The 23,864-nt window shown below is 46.1% G+C and overlaps 1 protein-coding gene across 1 annotated transcript in view; it reads right to left on the bottom strand.

The window, feature by feature from the left end:
* The window catches only part of LOC135057303 (protein-glutamine gamma-glutamyltransferase E-like), a 266,064-nt gene that overhangs the window by 2,897 nt on the left and 239,303 nt on the right, over positions 1-23,864 (bottom strand). The window contains exon 13 of the mRNA XM_063963192.1: positions 18,410-18,567. Within this exon, the coding sequence (XP_063819262.1) occupies positions 18,410-18,567 (158 nt within the window). The remainder of the gene's footprint in view (positions 1-18,409; positions 18,568-23,864) is intronic.

Below are 23,864 nucleotides of genomic sequence, written 5' to 3'. Positions count from 1 at the left end.
CTGCTCCTGGCCCTTCACTGCTGTGACAAGTAACAGGGTGTTAAAAACAAGGGGGGGGGGGGGGGCACGAAAATTTGGTGTTGGTTATTATTATTATAAAACAGCGCTTACAGGTATGGGGCATTGTTTAATTCTTCAAACCGGTGGGGCGCTGGGTGTGAGCTGGCAAACTCCCCCTCTGTCTCTCTGAAAGGCCTTACTGTGGGTCTGTCCCCTTTAGCCCAGTGTGTTTGGGGGTGTCGGTACACGTGTGTCGGCATGTCAGAAGCTGAATGCTCTTCCCAGGAGGAGGCTCGCGTGGGGGCTGAACAGAATGAGGTAGTGACTCCGTCGACACGCCGATTGCTGATTGGGTTGAGATGTGGAGTGTTTTAAGGAAGAAACCGGAGGTAACGTTTCCTCCCTCTCATGAACTGAACGCTCTTTTTGAAAGGGTCTGGGAAACTCCAGACAAAAGGTGGCAGATTCCCAGGAGAATTGCTATGGCATATCCGTTTCCTTCTCAGGATAGGGTTAGGTGGGAGTCAACACCCACGGTAGACAAAGCTCTAGCACGATTGTCTAAGAAGATGGCGCTACCGTCCCCTGAAATGGCGGCCCTTAAGGATCCTGCTGATCGTAGGCAGGAAGCTACCTTGAAATCTATTTATGTCACGACAGGGACGCTGCTCAGGCCGGCCGTGGCATCGGCTTGGGTGAGTAACGCGATTGAAAAGTGGGCAGATACCTTGTCATCTGAAATAGGCACCCTGGATAGGGATAATGTGCTTTTGACACTAGGTCATATCAGGGACGCTGCAGTCTATCTAAAGGAGACTGCGAGAGATATTGGCCTCTTGGGCTCAAGGGCCAATGCCATGGCAATCTCGGCTAGGAGGGCGTTGTGGACTCCTCAATGGAATGGTGATGCTGATTCTAAGAAGGCTATGGAGGCTCTGCCCTATAAGGGTGGAGTTTTGTTTGGTGAAGGCCTCGCGGACCTGGTTTCTACAGCTACCACGGGTAAGTCCTCTTTTCTGCCTTTTGTTCCTCCACAGCAAAAGAAAATGCCTCAATACCAGATGCAGTCCCTTCGGTCGCAGAAATTCCGGAAAGGACGTGGGTCATCCTTTCTTGCGGCAAGAGGTAAGGGAAAAGGAAAAAGATCCCCGGCTGTGGTAGGCTCCCAGGAGCAAAAGTCCTCCCCGGCTTCTGCCAAGTCCACCGCATGACGCTGGGGCTCCCCTGCGGGAGTCCGCACCGGTGGGGGGCGCGTCTTCAGCTCTTCAATCAGGTCTGGGTTCTCTCGGGCCTGGATCCTTGGGTGCTGGAAATTGTGACCCAAGGATAAAAACTGGAGTTTCAAGACGTGCCTCCACACCGATTTTTCAAATCGGCCTTGCCAGCTTCTCTTCCGGAAAGAAAGGTAGTGTGTGTGGCAATACAAAAGCTGTGTCAGCAGTGAGTCATTGTCGAGGTACCCCCGTCACAACGGGGAGAAGGGTTTTATTCAAGCCTGATTGTGGTCCCGAAGCCGGACGGCTCGGTCAGACCGATTCTGAACTTAAAATCCCTCAATCTGTATTTGAAAAGTTTCAAATTCAAGATGGAATCTCTCCGAGCAGTGATCTCCAGTCTGGAGGGGGGGGGGGGATTTTATGGTGTCACCGACAATACAGCTGTCATTCTTGGGCATGATTCTGGACACGGATCTACAGAGAGTTTTTCTCCCGTTGGAAAAAGCTCTGGATATCCAGAACATGGTCAAGGAACTTCTGAAACCGGCAAGAGTGTTGATTCATCAATGCACTCGAGTGCTGGGGAAAATGGTGGCGGCCTACGTGGCCATTCCGTTTGGCAGGTTTCATGCCAGGACTTTTCAGTGGGACCTGTTGGACAAGTGGTCCGGGTCCCATCTACACATGCACCGGAGGATAAGCCTATCCCCCAGGGCCAGGATTTCTCTCCTGTGGTGGCTCCAAAGTTCTCACCTTCTAGAGGGTTGCAGGTTCGGGATCCAGGATTGGGTCCTGGTAACCACGGATGCGAGTCTCCGAGGTTGGGGAGCAGTCACACAGGGGGAAAATTTCCAGTGAAAATGGTCAAGCCAAGAAGCTTGTCTGCACATAAACATTCTGGAATTAAGGGCCATTTACAACGGCCTCCTACAAGCAGAACATCTCCTTCGCGGCCTACCCGTCCTGATTCAGTCTGACAACATAACAGCGGTGGCACACATAAACTGCCAGGGTGGAACAAGGAGCAGAGCGGCGATGGCGGAGGCCACAAGGATTCTTCGCTGGGCGGAAAAACATGCAAGTGCTCTGTCAGCGGTCTTCATTCCAGGCGTGGACAACTGAGAAGCAGACTTCCTCAGCAGACACTATCTTCATCCAGGAGAGTGGGGTCTTCATCAAGAGGTCTTTGCAGAAGTGACAAGTCGTTGGGGACTGCCTCAAATAGACATGATGGCATCTTGCCTCAACAAGAAGATTCAAACATATTGTTCCAGGTCTAGGGACCCTCAAGCATTAGCAGTGGACGCACTGGTGACACCGTGGGTGTTTCAGTCGGTCTATGTGTTCCCTCCACTTCCACTCATCCCAAAGGTGTTAAGGATCATAAGAAGAACAAGGGTTCAGGCGATACTCGTTCCAGATTGGCCACGGAGGGCCTGGTATCCGGATCTTCAGGAATTACTCATAGGAGATTCCTGGCCTCTTCCTCTGAGAGAGGATCTATTACAGCAATGACCGTGCGTATTTCAAGACTTACCGCGGTTGCGTTTGACGGCATGACGGTTGAACGCCAAATCCTAGCTCGAAAGGGTATTCCCGGAGAGGTCATTCCGACTCTACTGAAAGCTAGGAAGGAGGTAACGGCGAAGAAAATATGGAGAAAACATGTGTCTTGGTGCGAATTCAAGAAGGCGCCTATGGAAGAATTTCAGCTGGGTCGTTTTCTCCATTTTTTGCAAGCAGGTGTGGATGCGGGCCTGAAGTTAGGCTCCATTAAAGTGCAGATTCCGCCTTATCTATTTTCTTTCAAAAGGAATTGGCCTCGCTTCCAGAAGTACAGACTTTCGTGAAGGGGTACTGCACATCCAACCTCCATTTGTGCCCCCGATGGCTCCATGGGACCTTAATGTGGTGTTACGGTTCCTGACGTCACATTGGTTTGAACCTTTACAAAAGGTTGAGTTGAAATTTCTCACTTGGAAAGTGGTCATGCTTTTGGCCTTGGCGTCTGCAAGGCGGGTGTCAGAGTTGGCAGCTTTGTCTCACAAAAGCCCCTACTTGGTTTTCCATGTTGATAGAGCAGAATTGAGGACTCGTCAACAATTTCTCCCAAAGGTGGTTTCTTCGTTTCACATGAACCAACCTATTGTGGTACCTGTGGCTACTGAAGCCTTGGCTGATTCTAAGTTGCTCGACGTGGTCAGAGCTTTGAAAATGTATGTAGCCAGAACGGCTCGTATTAGGAAAACAGAGGTGCCGTTTGTCCTGTATGCTTCCAACAAGGTTGGGGCTCCTGCTTCTAAGCAGACTATTGCACGCTGGATCTGTAATACGATTCAGCATGCCCATTCTGCAGCTGGATTGCCGTTACCGAATTCGGTGAAGGCCCATTCCACTAGGAAGGTGGGCTCGTTTTGGGCGGCTGCCCGGGGTGTCTCGGCATTACAACTTTGCCGAGCAGCTACTTGGTCGGGTTCAAACACTTTTGCTAAATTCTACAAGTTTGATACCCTGGCTGATGAGGACCTCATGTTTGCTCAATCGGTGCTGCAGAGTCATCCGCACTCTCCCGCCTGGTCTGGAGCTTTGGTATAAACCCCATGGTCCTTTTGGAGTCCCCAGCATCCTCTAGGACGAAGGAGAAAATAGGATTTTAATACCTACTGGTAAATCCTTTTCTCTTAGTCCGTAGAGGATGCTGGGCGCCCGTCCCAGTGCGCACCCTATCTGCAGTACTTGTTAACGGTTATTGCTTATGTTACACAATGGTTGCGTTTTAGTTAAGGTCAGCCTGTTGCTGATCGTTTTGGTTCACGCTGTTAACTGGTTGTAGTTACAGGCCATGTTGTACGGTGTGTGGTGGTGTGAGCTGGTAGGTATCTCACCCTTAGTTTAACAAAATCCTTTTCCTCGAAAGGTCCGTCTCCTCTGGGCACAGTTCCTATAACGAGGTCTGGAGGAGGGGCATAGAGGGAGGAGCCAGTTCACACCCATTTAAAGTCTTAAAGTGCCCATGTCTCCTGCGGATCCCGTCTATACCCCATGGTCCTTTTGGAGTCCCCAGCATCCTCTACGGACTAAGAGAAAAGGATTTACCGGTAGGTATTAAAATCCTATTTTTTTTTTGTCTAATCACATTTGATTGTTAGATTTTTAACACGTTGTGTATCAAATGCGATATTTATAGTGCATGCGATGTTATGCATTTTTTGTGATTTTAAAATGCGATCATTTTCATGTTTTTTTATCACATTTTTGTACTGAGCATGTGTGGAGTGATTATTTTCATTTGAAGGTCCCATGACTTACAGTATATATTGCAAAAAAAAAAGATTTTACTTACCGGTAAATCTATTTCTCGTAGTCCGTAGTGGATGCTGGGGACTCCGTAAGGACCATGGAGAATAGACGGGCTCCGCAGGAGACATGGGCACTTTAAGAAAGAATTTAGATTCTGGTGTGCTCTGGCTCCTCCCTCTATGTCCCTCCTCCAGACCTCAGTTAGAGAAACTGTGCCCGGAAGAGCTGACAGTACAAGGAAAGGATTTTGGTAATCCAGGGCAAGATACATACCAGCCACACCAATCACACCATATATTTTCTCTAACGTCCTAGAGGATGCTGGGGACTCCGTAAGGACCATGGGGATTATACCAAAGCTCCCAAACGGGCGGGAGAGTGCGGATGACTCTGCAGCACCGATTGAGCAAACACAAGGTCCTCCTCAGCCAGGGTATCAAACTTATAGAACTTTGCAAAAATGTTTGAACCTGACCAAGTAGCCGCTCGGCACAGCTGTAATGCCGAGACCCCTCGGGCAGCCGCCCAAGAAGAGCCCACCTTCCTAGTGGAATGGGCCTTAACTGATTTTGGCAGCGGCAATCCAGCCGCAGAATGAGCCTGCTGAATCGTGTTACAGATCCAGCGAGCAATAGTTTGCTTTGAAGCAGGAGCACCAAGCTTGTTGGAAGCATACAGGATAAACAAAGACTCTGTTTTCCTGACCCTAGCCGTTCTGGCTACATAAACCTTCAAAGCCCTGACCACATCAAGCAACTCGGAATCCTCCAAGTCAGTAGTAGCCACAGGCACCACAATAGTTTGGTTTATATGAAAAGATGAAACCACTTTCGGCAGGAATTGTGGACGGGTCCTCAATTCTGCTCTATCCGCATGGAAAACCAGATAGGGGCTTTTATGTGACAAAGCCGCCAATTCTGACACATGCCTAGCCGAAGCCAAGGCTAGTAGCATGACCACCTTCCACGTGAGATATTTCAATTCCACCGTTTTGAGTGGTTCAAACCAGTGGGATTTCAGGAAACTCAACACCACGTTAAGATCCCAAGGTGCCACTGGAGGCAAAAAAGGGGGCTGAATATGCAGCACTCCCTTTACAAACGTCTGAACCTCAAGTAGAGAAGCCAGCTCTTTTTGAAAGAAAATGGATAGGGCTGAAATCTGGACCTTAATGGAACCCAACTTTAGGCCCAAAGTCACTCCTGACTGTAGGAAGTGAAGGAAACGGCCTAGCTGGAATTCCTCCGTAGGGGCATTCCTGGCCTCACACCAAGCAATATATTTTCGCCATATACGGTGATAATGTTGAGCTGTCACGTCCTTCCTAGCCATTATCAGCGTAGGAATGACCTCATCCGGAATGCCTTTCTCTGCTAGGATCCGGCGTTCAACCGCCATGCCGTAAACGCAGCAGCGGTAAGTCTTGGAACAGACAGGGCCCCTGTTGCAACAAGTCCTGTCTTAGAGGAAGAGGCCACGGGTCCTCTGTGAGCATTTCTTGCAGATCTGGATACCAAGTCCTTCTTGGCCAATCCGGAACAATGAGTATTGTTCTCACTCCTCTTTTTCTTATGATTCTCAGCACCTTGGGTATGCGAGGAAGAGGAGGAAATACATAGACCGATTGGAACACCCACGGTGTCACCAGGGCGTCCACAGCTATCGCCTGAGGGTCTCTTGACCTGGCGCAATACCTCTGTAGCTTTTTGTTGAGGCGGGATGCCATCATGTCCACCTGTGGCAGTTCCCACCGACTTGCAATCTGCGTGAAGACTTCTTGATGAAGTCCCCACTCTCCCGGGTGGAGGTCGTGCCTGCTGAGAAAGTATGCTTCCCAGTTGTCCACTCCCGGGATGAACACTGCTGACAGTGCGCTTACGTGATTCTCCGCCCAGCGAAGAATTCTGGTGGCTTCCGCCATTGCCACCCTGCTCCTTGTGCCGCCTTGTCGGTTTACATGAGCCACAGCGGTGATGTTGTCTGACTGAATCAGAACCGGTTGGTCGCGAAGCAGGGTCTCCGCTTGACGTAGGGCGTTGTATATGGCCCTTAGTTCCAGGATGTTGATGTGAAGGCAAGTCTCCTGACTTGACCACAGACCTTGGAAATTTATTCCCTGTGTGACTGCTCCCCACCCTCAGAGGCTTGCATCCGTGGTCACCAGGACCCAGTCCTGAATGCCGAATCTGCGGCCCTCGAGAAGGTGAGCACTCTGCAGCCACCACAGGAGAGACACCCTGGCCCTGGGGGATAGGGTGATTAACCGATGCATCTGAAGATGTGATCCGGACCATTTGTCCAGTAAGTCCCATTGAAAGGTCCTCGCATGGAACCTGCTGAAGGGAATGGCCTCGTATGATGCCACCATCTTTCCCAGGACTCGAGTGCAGTGATGCACTGACACCTGTTTTGGTTTTAATAGGTTCCTGACCAGTGCCATGAGTTCCTGAGCTTTCTCTATCGGGAGATAAACCCTTTTCTGGTCTGTGTCCAGAATCATGCCCAGGAAAGGCAGACGAGTCGTAGGAATCAACTGCGACTTTGGAATATTTAGAATCCAGCCGTGTTTCCGTAACACTTCCAGAGAACGTGCTACGCTGATCAGCAACTGCTCTCTTGACCTCGCTTTTGTGAGGAGATCGTCCAAGTATGGGATAATTGTGACCCCTTGCTTCTGCAGGAGTACCATCATTTCCGCCATTACCTTGGTAAATATTCTCGGAGCCGTGGAGAGACCAAACGGCAACGTCTGAAATTGGTAATGACAATCCTGTACCACAAAGCTGAGGTACGCCTGATGAGGTGGATAAATGGGAACATGAAGGTATGCATCCTTTATGTCCAGAGACACCATAAAATCCCCCCCTTCCAGGCTTGCGATGACCGCTCTCAGCGATTCCATCTTGAACCGGAACCTTTTCAGGTACATGTTCAGGGATTTTAAATTCAATATGGGTCTGACCGAACCGTCCGGGTTCGGTACTACAAACATGGTCGAATAATAACCCCTTCCTTGTTGAAGGAGGGGATCCTTGACCACCACCTGTTGAAGATACAATTTGTGAATTGCAGTTAACACTATTTCCCTCTCGAGGGGGGAAGCTGGCAGGGCCGATTTGAGGTATCGGTGAGGGGGCATCTCTTCGAATTCCAGCTTGTATCCCTGAGACACAATATCTATTGCCCAGGGATCCAACTGGGAGTGAACCCACTTGTGGCTGAAATTTCGGAGACGCGCCCCCACCGGGCCTAGCTCCGCCTGTGGAGCCCCAGCGTCATGCGGTGGATTTTGTGGAAGCCGGGGAGGACTTCTGTTCCTGGGAACTAGCTGTGTTGTGCAGCTTCTTTCCTCTGCCCCTGGCAAAAAAGGACGCACCTCGGACTTTCTTGCTTTTCTGTGATCGAAAGGACTGCATTTGGTAATACGGTGCTTTCTTAGGCTGTGAGGAAACATATGGCAAAAAAATTTGACTTTCCAGCAGTAGCTGTGGAGACCAGGTCCGAGAGACCCTCCCCAAACAATTCCTCACCCTTGTAAGGTAAAACCTCCATGTGCCTTTTTGAGTCGGCATCACCTGTCCATTGCCGAGTCCACAGGACCCTTCTGGCAGAAATCGTCATAGCATTTATTCTAGAACCCAGTAGACTAATGTCTCTTTGAGCATCTCATATATAGGACAGCGTCTTTTATATGCCCCAGGGTCAATAATATAGTAAAGTTTTAAGGGAAGGGAAAGATTTGGACTGTGGGTGGCGCACTGTAATTATATGAATAATCGCATAAAATATAACTTTTATTAGTATTTATTTAAAAAACGCTGATAACTGTGAAATATTAAAATAAATCCAGACAAGTGCAAGACACAGTGCAACATATACATTAAAAAACACACTCTCTTGCTCCAATGTGTTGTGCAAAGTCAAATATATTAGGTATTTACTGTAGTAGGTTCTATGACCTTATACCAAATTCATAAGGTGTTGTCAGATAGTTATCCCTATTAATGGCTGGATATAGTTAGTGCGAACAGCAGTATGTTATAAGTAGTATTATTAAATACTAATAATGATAAATGAAGAAAATCTTTCAAACCTATTTTCTCTCTAAGGGACAGGAATTTAGGAACAACAGTACACTTATCTGATGTATGTTAGGATTGGAAATTATACATGTGGATAACATACTGCTGTTCGCACTAACTATATCCAGCCATTAATAGGGATAACTATCTGACAACACCTTATGAATTTGGTATAAGGTCATAGAACCTACTACAGTAAATACCTAATATATTTGACTTTGCACAACACATTGGAGCAAGAGAGTGTGTTTTTTAATGTATATGTTCCACTGTGTCTTGCACTTGTCTGGATTTATTTTAATATTTCACAGTTATCAGCGTTTTTTAAATAAACACTAATAAAAGTTATATTTTATGCGATTATTCATATAATTACAGTGCGCCACCCACAGTCCAAATCTTTCCCTTCCCTTAAAACTTATCTTATATGTTGGCAACATATATGGTGTGGCAGCACCCCCACAATACGTGACCAGATTCAAAGTGGCATAATATGAAATGGGGTTCCCTTTACATTTAAATTTAACTTAAGATATAAATACTAGTGCAGTAGATCTCCCACTTCCCTTTTCCCTTATATTCAATAATATAGTATCCTTGTCTAAGGTATCAAGTTCCTCAGACAGTGTGTCCATCCATGCTGCTACAGCACTACACACCCAGGCCGAAACGATCGCCGGCCTCAGTAAGGTACCTGAATGTGTATAAATGGACTTCAGGGTACCCTCCTGCTTTCTATCTGCAGCATCTTTGAGGGTAGCCGTATCCTGTGACGGCAGGGCTACCTTCTTGGATAAGCGTGTTAAAGCTTTGTCCACCCTAGGGGAGGATTCCCAGCGTAACCTGTCCGTTGGCGGGAAAGGATACGCCATAAGAATCCGTTTGGAAATCTGCAGTTTTTTATCTGGAGATTCCCAAGCCTTTTCACATAACTCATTTAGCTTGTGTGAAGGGGGAAAGGTCACCACCTGTTTCTTTTCCCCATACATATGCACCCTCTTGTCAGGGACTGGGATTTCCTCTGTGATGTGCAACACATCCTTAATTGCTATAATCATATAACGGATGGATTTAGCCAATTTTGGCTGTAACTTTGCATCATCGTAATAGACACTGGAGTCAGAATCCATGTCGGTATCTGTGTCAACAATTTGGAATAGTGGGCACTTCTGAGACCCTGACGGTCTCTGCGACATAGGATCAGGCACGGCTGAGACCCTGACTGTCCTGAGGCTTCAGCTTTTTCCAACCTTTTATGCAAGGAATTAACATTATCATTTAAAACCTTCCACATATCCATCCAATCAGGTGTCGGCGCCGTCAGCGGAGACACCACATTCATTTGCTCCCGCTCTGCTTCCACATAGCCTTCCTCATCAGCCTAATGCTAAAACCCCCCCCCCCCCCCCCCCCCCACTCCCGCAGCCTAAACCTATACTCCTCCCCCGACCCTGGCTGTCTGTATTCTGGTGTCGGGATGTTCTACCCCAGAGCCTGGGGGCGCAACTGCCCGCATCCTTTGCCTAAAGTCAGCGGCATTGTAATGAGTCAAACTGACTCATTACAAGCCTCCTGTGACTGTGTGCAAGCGCTGCTGCCGGCAAGGAGCAGCTCCGGGGGCAGCAGCAGGAGAGGAGGAGCCTGCTGTAATGTGTAAAAAGGGGACGCTGTCTGCCGTAATGTGTAAAAGGTGGGCTCTGTCTGCCGTAATGTGTAAAAAGGGGATGCCCTATCTTGCACACAGCGCTAAAATGTCTAGTTATGGCACTGTTCTACCCATTCAGGATGCCGGTGTCAGCATTCAGAATAGGGTCTGTATTCCGGGATACTAACAGCCAGGATCCTGACTGCTTCCCCTTCCTGCTCTCCCTCTATCCTTACAGTGTGCTGTCCATTCTTTCCCAGCTCTCATCTTGCTGACCACCTCCATGTCTGCAGAATGCTGCTGGTGAATCGTGGCAGCGTGGAGCGGGTACATTTCATCTGCAGCAGACTGATATGTGGAGGATGGGGGAAGAGAGGTGTCTGGAACAGGTGGCTCGGTAACAGCCAATTGGATGTATGGATAGAGAGCGTTGTTGTCACATGTAGTGAACGAGGCTTTGATGGGGCGGTTATCAGGTCCAGGGTTGGCAAGGTTTTTTTTGAGGCATTGGGGGAGTTATCAGGTATGGTGGCTCAATTCAACACTGCTGTATCCTAGTAGGATACCTGTCGCAATGATGTCATCACTCAATCCGGCACCGCTTGGCATTCTAGGAGCAGAGTGGGAGGAGTGCTGCTAAGAGAGAGGACCTGCAGTGTGTGCGCCTCAATGTTCTCTTCAGAATTCTTTTAAGGGGGGTACACCCTAGGCGATTTCAGCCTTAAAAATGAACGATAACGTCATGAATGTCGTCATTTAATTTTAAGCTGAAATCGTCCAGTGTGTATGGGGGTAATATTGGTGACCGATGTACGATGCACGCTCCTGCACACCGTTCAGTGATCACCACTATTGAGCTGACATGCAGCTCAACCCATCAATTTTTTGCTGAGCTGCATGTACGGGAATGCCGGCGGTGACGTCACTGAATGCTATCATTGAACGATAACGTTCAGTGTGTACGCACTATGGGGGTGATTCAGAGCTAATCGCTGTGCTACAAATTTTGCTGTCCAGCGATCAGATAGTCGCCGCCAGGGGGAGTGTAAATTCACCCCGTGCAAGTGTGCGTTCGCATGTGTACGCTGTGCAAAAAATTCCCCTCAGAGGACAGCTGCAAATCTGTTCGCAACTCACTCACCATCAAATGGTATGCAGTCTGTGAGCAGCCCAGGAATTACTCCTACAGTGCGAAAGAATCAGGCTGATTGGGGCTGGAGCTGACAACACATACACTCCCTGAAAACACTTGGGAACACCTGCGTTTTTCCTGACACGGCCAGAAAACTGTCAGTTACCACCCACAAACGGCCTCTTCCTGTCAATCACCTTGCGAACGCCCGTGCTATCTAAATTTTCGCACCGTGACGCACGTGTGCAATGTGGGCCATACGCATGCACAGTTATTCGATAATCGGCCGCTGTGCGAAAACGCATAGCAGCGATCAGGTCTGATTCGGGCCCTATATCGTTGAACGCTATACCGTTCAACGATATAGTCGTCCATCGCCGGCAATCCCGAATTGCGTAGTGTGTAGTAGTTATTGTCAACCATTTCAGCTGCTAGCTGAACTGAGATTGCGACTTATTTTTTGGAGCAAGTTAGAGAGTCTGTGTGGAAACAGATCGTGGACTGTTAGATTGTTAGTATTTATAGTTTTCTTTTAAACTACACTGTCTGTCACTTCATCGAATATATTTTTTTTCCTGAAGTAAAAATAAGATTTTACTTACCGGTAAATCTATTTCTCGTAGTCCGTAGAGGATGCTGGGGACTCCGTAAGGACCATGGGGAATAGACGGGCTCCGCAGGAGATAGGGCTCTTTAAGAAAGCTTTGGATTCTGGGTGTGCACTGGCTCCACCCTCTATGCCCCTCCTCCAGACCTCAGTTAGGGAAACTGTGCCCAGAGGAGATGGACAGTATGAGGAAGGATTTTTGTAAATCTAAGGGCGAGATTCATACCAGCCACACCAATCACACCGTATAACTTGTGATAAACTAGCCAGTTAACAGTATGAACAACACATAGCCTCGGTTCAACCGATAAAACTGTAACTTAACCCTTATGTAAGCAATAACTATATACAAGTCTTGCAGAAGAAGTCCGCACTTGGGACGGGCGCCCAGCATACTCTACGGACTACGAGAAATAGATTTACCGGTAAGTAAAATCTTACTTTCTCTAACGTCCTAGAAGATGCTGGGGACTCCGTAAGGACCATGGGGATTATACCAAAGCTCCCAAACGGGCGGTAGAGTGTGGATAACTCTGCAGCACCGATTGAGCAAACAGGAGGTCCTCCTCAGCCAGGGTATCAAACTTATAGAACTTTGCAAAGGTGTTTGACCCCGACCAAGTAGCTGCTCGGCACAGTTGTAATGCCGAGACCCCTCGGGCAGCCGCCCAGGAAGAGCCCACCTTCCTAGTGGAATGGGCCTTAACCGATTTAGGCAATGGCAATCCTGCCGTAGAATGCGCCTGCTGAATCGTGTTACAGATCCAGCGAGCAATAGTCTGCTTTGAAGCAGTAGCGCCAACCTTGTTGGCCGCATACAGAACAAACAGAGCTTCAGTCTTCCTGATCCTAGCCGTTCTGGTCACATAAATCTTCAAAGCCCTGACCACATCCAGGGACTCGGAATCCTCCAAGTCCCGTGTAGCCACAGGCACGACAATAGGTTGGTTCACATGAAAAGATGAGACCACCTTTGGCAGAAATTGAGGACAAGTCCTCAACTCTGCCCTATCCGCGTGAAAAACCAAGTATGGGCTTTAATGTGATAAAGCCGCCAATTCTGAAACACGCCTTGCCGAAGCTAATGCCAACAACATGACCACTTTCCACGTAAGGTATTTCAACTCCACTGTTTTGAGTGGTTCACAAACCAAGGTGACTTGAGGAAACGTAATACCACGTTAAGATCCCAAGGCGCCACCGGAGGTACAAAAGGAGGCTGAATATGCAGCACCCCCTTCACAAAAGTCTGTACTTCAAGAAGAGAGGCCAATTCTCTTTGAAAGAAATTGGATAAGGCCGAAATTTGGACCTTTATGGACCCTAATTTTAGGCCCAAATTCACTCCTGTTTGAAGGAAGTGAAGTAGACGGCCCAAATGGAACTCCTCCGTAGGAGCAGCTCTGGCCTCACACCAAGAAACATATTTTCGCCATATACGGTGATAATGTTTCAACGTCACGTCTTTCCTAGCCTTGATCAGGGTAGGAATGACCTCCTCCGGAATCCCTTTTTCCGCTAGGATCCGGCGTTCAACCACCATGCCGTCAAACGCAGCCACGGTAAGTCTTGGAACAGACAGGGCCCCTGCTGCAGCAGGTCCTGCCTTAGAGGAAGAGGCCACGGATCTTCTGTGAGCAACTCTTGCAGCTCCGGATACCAAGTCCTCCGTGGCCAATCTGGAACAATGAGAATTGTTCTGACCTTGCTTATTCTTATTATTCTCAACACCTTGGGTATGAGAGGAAGAGGAGGAAACACATAGACCGATCTGAACACCCAAGGTGTCACCAGAGCGTCTACCGCTACCGCCTGAGGTTCCCTTGACCTGGCGCAATACCGATTTAGCTTTTTGTTGAGACTGGATGCCATCATGTCTATTTGAGGCAGACCCCACCAACCCGTGATCTGTGCGAAGACTTCTTGATGAAGTCCCCACTCTCCCGGATGCAGGTCGCGCCTGCTGAGGAAGTCCGCCTCCCAGTTGTCCACCCCCGGGATGAACACTGCTGATAGTGCGCTTACATGGCCTTCCGCCCAGCATAGAATCCTAGTTGCTTCTGCCATGGCCACTCTGCTCCTTGTCCCGCCTTGGCGGTTTATATCAGCCACTGCCGTGACCTTGTCTGACTGAATCAGAACCATTTTTTCCTGAAGCAATTCCTCCGCCTGACGTAGGGCGTTGTATATGGCCCTCAACTCCAGGATGTTGATGTGGAGACAAGTCTCTAGATTTGACCAGAGATCTTGGAAATTTCTTCCCAGCGTGACTGCTCCCCAGCCTCGGAGGCTTGCGTCCGTTGTCACCAGGACCCAGTCCTCAATGCCGAACCTGCAACCCTCTAGTAGGTGAGCACTGTGCAGCCACCACAGAAGAGATACCCTGGTCCTGGGAGACAGGGTGATCCTTTGATGCATTTGTAAATGGGACCCGGACCATTTGTCCAAGAGGTCCCATTGAAAAGTCCTCGCATGGAACCTGCCGAAGGGGATGGCCTCGTATGAAGCCACCATCTTCCCCAGAACCCGTGTGCAATGATGCACTGAAACCTTCTTTGCCTTTAATAGGTACCTGACCAGGGCTATGAGCTCCTGAACCTTTTCCATCGGAAGAAAAACCTTTTTCTGGTCTGTGTCTAGAATCAGGCCCAAAAAGGTCAGACGCGTTGCAGGGACTAGCTGGGACTTCGGTATATTGAGAATCCAGCCGTGCAACTGCAACGTCTTCATGGACAGAGACACGCTGTCCAGCAACTTCTCCCGAGATCTCGCCTTTATGAGGAGATCGTCCAAGTATGGGATAATTGTGACACCCTGCTTGCGTAGGAGTACCATCATTTCCGCCATTACCTTGGTGAAAATTCTCGGGGCCGTGGAAAGCCCAAACGGCAACGTCTGAAATTGGTAGTGACAGTCCTGTACTGCAAGTCTCTGGAACGCCTGGTGAGGGGGGAATATCGGAACATGAAGGTATGCATCCTTTATGTCCAGGGGCACCATCCAATCCCCCCCCCTCCAGGCTGGCGATGACTGCCCTGAGTGATTCCATTTTGAACTTGAACCTCTTCAAGTACAGGTTCAGGGATTTTAGATTTAAAATGGGTCTGACCGAACCGTCCGGTTTCGGGACCACAAACAGGGTTGAATAATATCCCTCTCCTTGCTGGAGAAGAGGAACTGTGACTATCACCTGTTGAATATACAATTTTTGGATTGCGGCTAACACTAGCTCCCTCTCTGACGGGGAAGCCGGCAGAGCTGATTTTGAAAAACCGTCGAGGAGGCAAGTCTTCGAATTCTAGTCTGTATCCCTGAGAAACAATCTCTAATGCCCAGGGATCCACCTGCGAGTGAACCCAGACGTGGCTGAAAAACCGAAGACGTGCCCCCACTAGATCTGCCTCCCCCCGGGAAGCCCCAGAGTCATGCGGTGGACTTTGCAGATGTAGGGGAGGACTTCTGCTCCTGGGAACTAGCTGTGTGCAGCTTTTTTTCCCTTGCCTTTACCTCTGGCAACAAAGGACGATCCCTGTACCTTCTTGCTCTTATTGGAACGAAAGGACTGCATTTGATAATGAGGTGCCTTTTTAGTATGCTGCGGGGGGACATAAGGTAAGAAATTCGATTTACCGGCCGTAGCAGTTGAGACAAGGTCCGAGAGGCCGTCTCCAAACAACTCCTCCCCCTTGTAAGGCAAGGACTCCATATGCCGCTTGGAATCGGTGTCTCCCGTTTACTGTCGGGTCCACAAGAGCCGCCTAGCAGAAATAGACATAGCGTTTATTCTGGAGCTTAATAAACAAATGTCCCTTTGAGCATCTCTCATATACAAGGCAGCATCTCTGATGTGTTCTATGGTCATTAAAATGGCATCCCTATCGAAGGTGTCAATTTCCGTAGATAAGGAATCTCCCCATGCCACAACAGCACTACAAACCCAGGCCGACGCCATAGCCGGTCTAACAATAGTACCTGAATGTGTGTAAATGTGCTTCATGGTAATTTGCTTGCGATCAGCAGGATCCTTGAGGGAAGCTGTATCCTGAGAAGGCAGTGCCACCTTTTTGGATAAGCGTGTCAGTGCCTTGTCTACTTTAGGCGAAGATTCCCATCGTATCCTATCCGTTTGTGGAAAGGGATACGCCATAAGAATCCTTTTGGGAACGTGCAGTCTCCTATCTGGAGATTGCCAAGCCTTTTCGCACAATTCGCTTAGCTCAAATGAGGACGGAAAAGTGACCTCAGGCTTTTTCCCTTTATACATGTGTACCCTTGTGTCAGGGACAGGGGGTACCTCAGTAATATGCAAAACCTCTTTAATGGCAATAATCATGTACCGAATACCTTTTACCACCCTCGGCTGTAATTTTGCATCTTCATAGTCGACACTAGAGTCAGTATCCGTGTCGGTATCTGTGTCATCGATCTGGGATATGGTGCGCTTCTGAGACCCCGAAGGACCTGGCGCCACAGGGACAGGCATGGTCTGGCTACCTGACTGATCCCTAGTTTCAGCCTTGTCTAACCTTTTATGCAATAGATTTACATTTGCATTTAAAACATTCAGCATATCCACCCAGTCCGGTGTAGGCGATGCCGACGGCGACCTGACATTCAAGCACTCCCCCTCCACATTAAGCGAGCCTTCCTCGTCAAACATGTCGACACACGCGTACCGACACACTTCACCCACACAGGGAAACTCTTTTCTGAAGACAGTATCCCCTTTCAGGCCCTTTGGAGAGACAGAGAGAGAGTATGCCAGCACACACCCCAGCGCTATACCCCTGGAAAGAAACACAGAATGCCTTTTCCCAGTAGCGCTGCAGTAGTAATTAAATGCCAAATATGTGCCCCCCCCTCTCCTTCAAAACCCCCTTTCACCATGTGTAAAGCAGGGGAGAGTCCGGGGAGCTTCCTCTCAGCGGTGCTGTGGAGAGAAAATGGCGCTGGTGAGTGCTGAGGGAGAAGCCCCGCCCCCTCGGCGGCGGGTTTCTGTCCCGCTCAAAGTTATTAAAAAATGGCGGGGGCTCTTTTATATACATGTACAGTGCCCACCTGTACATGTATATAGTCTTTTGCCATAAGAGAGGTGTTTATATTGCTGAACAGGGCGCCCCCCCCCCCCCTTTGCCCTGCACCCTTACAGTGACCGGAGTGTGTGAGGTGTGTGGAGCAATGACGCACAGCTGCAGTGCTGTGCGTTACCTCAGTGAAGCTCTGAAGGCTTCTGCCGCCTGAGACGTCTTCTGACTTCGTTTCTTCTGGCTCTGTGAGGAGAACGGCGGCGCGGCTCTGGGAGTGAACGCCCAGGACGAACCTGTGTTCACTCCCTCTGGAGCTAATGGTGTCCAGTAGCCGAGGAAGCAGAGCTTATCATTTAAGTAGGTCTGCCCCTCTCTCCTCAGTCCCTCAATGCAGGGAGCCTGTTGCCAGCAGTGCTCCCTGTAAAAATACAGAAAAATCCAAACAAAAATGCTTTCTAGGCAGAGAACTCAGGGGAGCTCCCTGCAGTGCACCCATTTCCCTCTGGGCACAGTGTAAAACTGAGGTCTGGAGGAGGGGCATAGAGGGAGGAGCCAGTGCACACCCAGAATCCTAAGCTTTCTTAAAGTGCCCTATCTCCTGCGGAGCCCGTCTATTCCCCATGGTCCTTACGGAGTCCCCAGCATCCTCTAGGACGTTAGAGAAAGTGGATTGTATTGAAATTAACATTTATTTCTAAAAAAACAAATGGTACATTTCAATAAACTCCACTATGTATTTGATATTGAAAAAGTTTTTTGGGAGTAATTTAAGATGACTTTAATGGGCGATTCTCCATGGTGCACAGGACAGCTATACAAATTCAAACGACATACTTCTCCGAAATATAAGATTTTATTGGGTCTTAAGTTATAGGGTAAGGCATTGCTACTAAGCAATTAAGTTTTCATATAACAACAATTTCTTAACAGACCAGTTTAAAGGGATATTTTATTTAAAGCATGTGATGCACGGGACTTTATGTTCACTTTCTGGAGAATCACCCCAATATTTTTTGCAAATAATCATCGGAGGCAATAATTTTTAGGAAAACATTACTATGGATTCATTGTGGTGTGGTGTGGTGTGATACAGGAGGGGGGGTCCATGACATGGACACCATGAGTTACCCCACCGGATGACACCAACCCTAGTGACGACTCTGCATGCAAGAGATCCATTTCATGGTAGTGTGGTGGATGTGTAGCTTGTGTTCCGCCTATTCTGAGGTGTACATACAGCAAATGGGAGTCTGATTCTGACTATGTGGTAGGTGTAAGTGCCATACTAATGATAATGGTTGCAGCTGTGGACAGGAAACTGTGAGCGCTACCATAACACAGTAAATCAGGATTGACTCATTATAAAGCCCTAGACAGGATATAATGGAAATGACTTAACCTGGGTTATGAGTGGTGGGTTCTTCAAGCTGATGTTTGCTTCCACGAAGAGATCACCCCAGTCTTCAACCTGACATACAGCAGTCATGTGGATCATGTTATCAGTAGTCAATGCTTTTTCATACTGAGCATATGTAATTTTTAGTGGGATCTCTTTCACTGTAAAAGCAAATCAATAAAAAAAAAGAAATAAAGCCATGTTGTTGTCCTCTTAGTCTAACATTAAGGTGTCAAATTAAAGTAATTGTAATACAGGTGTGTTTCCGCACTGACTTTTAAGATAAATACACAAGAAATTAGCGACGAATATTAGAAACCAACTTTTTGTATTACAAAAAAAGTATGCTATATTGCTAATAACTTGTTGGTGGTGCACCGAGGGTAGAGTAGAACACTACTGGTTAGTCAAATTAACAAAAGACAAAAAAGAAAGACCCTTTTGTGGCACACTCATTAGGAAGGAGAAATAGATTAGTGTTGCTGTCTGTCATTAAAACCTAACTTTTAATTAGATTTGTATTAAAATAAATTGTGATCCCTCCCTGAACATTGTACATGCAGTAATGTGCACTCTGATCACTGGGTTTACAGGGTAATCAAAATGAAGAAAATAATTCTCTGAGATTAGAATAATTTAAGGCAGAATTGCCAAATATGCAGCAGGATACTGTCAATAATCCTAAAATTTGGGATTTGACAGCAACACTCTCTTGTGGATATTTAATCATGCACCCTGCATTTAGGAACAATACTGAGAAATAATCTCTTGTTCAGTCTACCTATTGATTCTCATGTATAGGTAATCTGGTGGAAAGTATACTAGAGAAGACTGTTTCGTAGGTGTAAAATAGGTATAAAGTAGGAAATGAAAACAAATGTATGAATCTGCTGTCAACGTTAGACTGGCTTCTAATTTCCTATAGAAGAAACAGAGAAAAAGTGGGTGCTAATGGGTAAAAATTAATATTTAAAAATTACAATTAATACTTTTAGTGTTGCTCACTACTTTTAGTGTTGCTCACTACTTTTCTGCCCACAACTGGGGATCAGGGCATCCACCAGGAATTAGATAGCAACCAAAGAATAAAAAATAATGTGGGCGCTCCAAAAAGATATCTTTGCAACAGCTGCTGGTTTTGTAAATATACAAAGTTTAATGGTAAAATTCTATATATTCACTGTAAAACTTAGATCCTAAGTATCACAATGAAAAACAAACAAATAAACAAATCAAAGACAAGTGTCCTGTGACTCAGAACTTGCTGACAGTCATACACATAGCCTATTGTATGTAATGTAAATGCATAAGCCGGCTGTTAGTAGTCATTAGTAATTTAGGCACATTGAGCTCAATAGCAGGTTAGTAGAAGCAATGCATTGCTTAATAGAGCCTGTTATACTTCACCAGTACTGGGCTAATGGTGTGAAAATCCAATAGTAAGGCGTATGATGACTGCAGACGGACGGGGTATACGTTTGTGTTGTGTCCGTATAGAAGGCTCACTTGCTCCGCTGGCTATTGTAAGGCAGGCCGCATGGCGGCGGTTCCCCAGGGATGTGACCTGTAGCTCGTTGGCGGTGTCCTGTGCTAGCAAGCGCCGCTGTTGGCTAGGGAGAGAGCGGAGTAGGCAGCAAGCCCAGAGCTGCAGGGGACGCTGTAATGCCGTGATCCGCGGCTTCCGGGTTCGGGGCTTCCAGCTGCGTTCCACCTGCGTTCCACACGTGATTCAGTCACCTGATGTGTTTATCCGCCTCTAAAGGGGCGGTTTCAACAGAGTTATGACCAGGGATGTTCAAAGTCTCTATTTATACCAGCTTATGATTCCTTATTGGTTACCACCGGAATGGGTTATTTTTAACCCTTTATGTGCACTGTGTCACCAAGGTATAATTAAAAAAAACAGCAATCGAACAATATTAGTCATATATAGATGATAATCTAAAAATATACATAATCCTCCAGCCAATATTATTCATAAAAAATGTAATATAAAAAATATATATAAAAAGAGGATGATCTAATCCATAACACACACATTATATATATATATATATATATATATATATATCTACATATATGACTTGTAGACCACAATGAGGTATTCAATAATATGATTCTACATATATAAAATTAATTTTAAACTTTGTAAATTTCCTTACTATAATTGATTATGAACTAATAACAATAATGTATATTTTAAATAATAATTTTAAATATGCATGGAACAAGGCATATTAGATATGGACTATGTCTACAGTCTTAAAAAGTATGTTATATTTAGACTTAACACTGCTTAGCAACCCATTCCATATGAATGCACAACTGGCACTCACCCATAGAATCAAACAGTAATAAACAAATAATTTATCAAAAAGAGTCAATGCATTAATCCATTTAAATTTAAAAATTGGACACTCAATGGGATAACGAGACCCAAAGAAACTCGACAAAATAACAATACTTATTTTATATAGACTAATTCAATATGAACAATCATTATCTATAGAGGTAAACTAGTGATCTTTATAATATCTTAACCATGTGTCCCCAAAGACCCCTATAGTCTAAAGGGACTAGGTTAGTAACACATACTGATGTATTACTTGTGCAGAGAGTGAGGGAAAAAAAAAAACCCAATACCTAATGGTCAATACCTGATTTGCGACCTAATGGCAATAAAAAAGAAGAAAAAAAGGGGAAGAGTGAATGAAGGGAGGGGAGAATACACAAAAAAAGGACCATTGAGGGGAGAAAGGCAAAAACGGTGGAGAGCAGAAGGCATGCATGTGATGCCATACACATTAGATTTTGTTCAATTCAATATTTTCGTTGAGGCCATTTGGTTCAAGGGTCCTCAAACGAAGAATCCAGAAGGCCTCCCTTCTACAGAGCAAAGTGAACCGATCTCCACCTCTTTCTGCTATTCTGGCTTGTTCTAAGGCCAATACACGAATATTGGTTAAAGCACCCTGTGCACAGGAGCTAGTATGTCTAGATAAACTATGTAATGGACATTTCTTAAGTATGTTCCTTCTGTGTTCAAGGTACCGCACTTTCAGTTTCCTGATAGTGCGGCCTACATACTGGATACCACAACCACATTCCACCAAATTAACTACATAGGTGGAATTACAGTTCAGAAACTGTGCTATGACATATCTTCACCTGTGGTTTTGGATCTACACAGCTTATTTCTGGGATTTATATTGTTGCATGTTAAACATCTAGAAGAGGCACACTTAAAGAATCCCTGAGGTTTCATTCTCAACCAATCGGAAGAGCTGGCCCCCATGGTTGAGGCACTTGTAGTTAGCTCCCCACCAGATCCTTTTTGTCCATTTTTCTTCTTATCTATGTTAATACCTCTATAGATAATGATTGTTCATATTGAATTAGTCTATATAAAATAAGTATTGTTATTTTGTTGAGTTTCTTTGGGTCTCGTTATCCCATTGAGTGTCCAATTTTTAATTCTAAATGGATTAATGCATTGACTCTTTTTGATAAATGATTTGTTTATTACTGTTTGATTCTATGGGTGAGTGCCAGTAGTGCATTCATATGGAATGGGTTGCTAAGCAGTGTTAAGTCTAAATATAACATACTTTTTAAGACTGTAGACATAGTCCATATCTAATATGCCTTGTTCCATGCATATTTAAATTATTATTTAAAATGTACATTATTGTTATTAGTTTATAATTAATTATACTAAGGAAATTTACAGAGTTTAAAATGAATTTTATATATGTAGAATCATATTATTGAATACCTCATTGTGGTCTACAAGTCATATATATATATGTATATATATATATATATTCTAGAAATAAAGATGAGGAGAAGGTGCGCTCATAGTGCAAATCAGTACTTTAATGAATAAAACACCGATATGTACAATCCAGCACAGGTAGTTAAAAACTCGTACCCTGAATACCCACACTGTGGGCTGATTACCACATGGTGAGTAGATATTCCACAAAGCTGTAGCTGTGATCGCCTACCGCAGTCCGGGACAAAGCACCGTATCCGGCCGTTGAATTAGCCAGGACCCGTCAAGCCACCGCGCCGAGGAATCGAGCAGATCATCCAGCACACTTGCAGGGAAAGATCGTCTGACAGACCACGCCCCAACGCGTTTCGTGTATCACTTCGTCAGGAGGCTCCTGACGAAGTGATACACGAAACGCGTCCTGGCTAATTCAACGGCCGGATACGAGTTTTTAACTACCTGTGCTGGATTGTACATACCGGTGTTTTATTCATTAAAGTACTGATTTGCACTATGAGCGCACCTTCTCCTCATCTTTATTTCTAGAAAACATTTCTCCCGGAGTTCGGAGTGAATATAGGAGAGACGTGCTGAGGTAATTAATTTTACCTGTGCTTCAAGCCCGGATTGTTGGTCTGTGGATTGTATACTAAAGAGTCACCAGCGCACCTGTACATGCTTCATCACACACATATATATATATATATATATATATATATATATATGTGTGTTATGGATTAGATCATCCTCTTTTTATATATATTTTTTAAATTAATTGTTTTATGAATAATATTGGATAGAGGATTATATATATTTTTAGAATATTATCTATATATGACTAATATTGCTCGATTGCTGGTTTTTTTCATTATACCTTGGTGACAGTGCACATAAAGGGTTAAAAATAACCCATTCTGGGGGTAACCAATAAGGAATCATAAGCTGGTATAAATAGAGACTTTGAACATCCCTGGTCATACCTCTGATTAAACCGCCCCCTTTAGAGGCGGAGAAACGCATCAGGTGACTGAATCACGTGTGGAACGCAGGTGGAACGCAGCCGGAAGCCGCGGATCGCGACATCACAGCGTCCCCTGCAGCTATGGGCTTGCTGCCTACTCCGCTCTCTCCCTGGCCAACAGCGGCGCTTGCTAGCGCAGGACACCGCCAACGAGCTACAGGTCACATCCCCGGGGAACCGCCGCCGTGCGGCCTGCCTTACAATAGCCAGCGGAGCAAGTGAGCCTTCTATACGGACACAACACAAACGTATACACCGTCCGTCTGCAGTCATCATACGCCTTTCTATTGGATTTCCACACCATTAGCCCAGTACTGGTGAAGTATAACAGGCTCTATTAAGCAATGCATTGCTTCTACTAACCTGCTATTTAGCTCAATGTGCCTAAATTACTAATTACTACTAACAGCTGGCTTATGCATGCTAATTACATTACATACAATGGCTATGTGTATGACTGTCAGCAAGTTCTGAGTTACAGGACACTTGTCTTTGATTTGTTTATTTGTTTTTCATTGTGATACTTAGGATCTAAGTTTTACAGTGACTATATAGAATTTTACCATTAAAATTTGTATATTTACAAAACCAGCAGCTGTTGCAAAGAGATCTTTTTGGACGCCCACATTATTTTTTATTCTTTAATTTCCTATAGAACCTAC

This window comes from Pseudophryne corroboree, chromosome 3 (assembly GCF_028390025.1).
Source record: "Pseudophryne corroboree isolate aPseCor3 chromosome 3, aPseCor3.hap2, whole genome shotgun sequence".
Classification (NCBI taxonomy): domain Eukaryota; kingdom Metazoa; phylum Chordata; class Amphibia; order Anura; family Myobatrachidae; genus Pseudophryne; species Pseudophryne corroboree.
The sequence above is the reverse complement of the archived record's forward strand: the minus strand, read 5'-3'. Positions and strand labels throughout refer to the sequence as shown.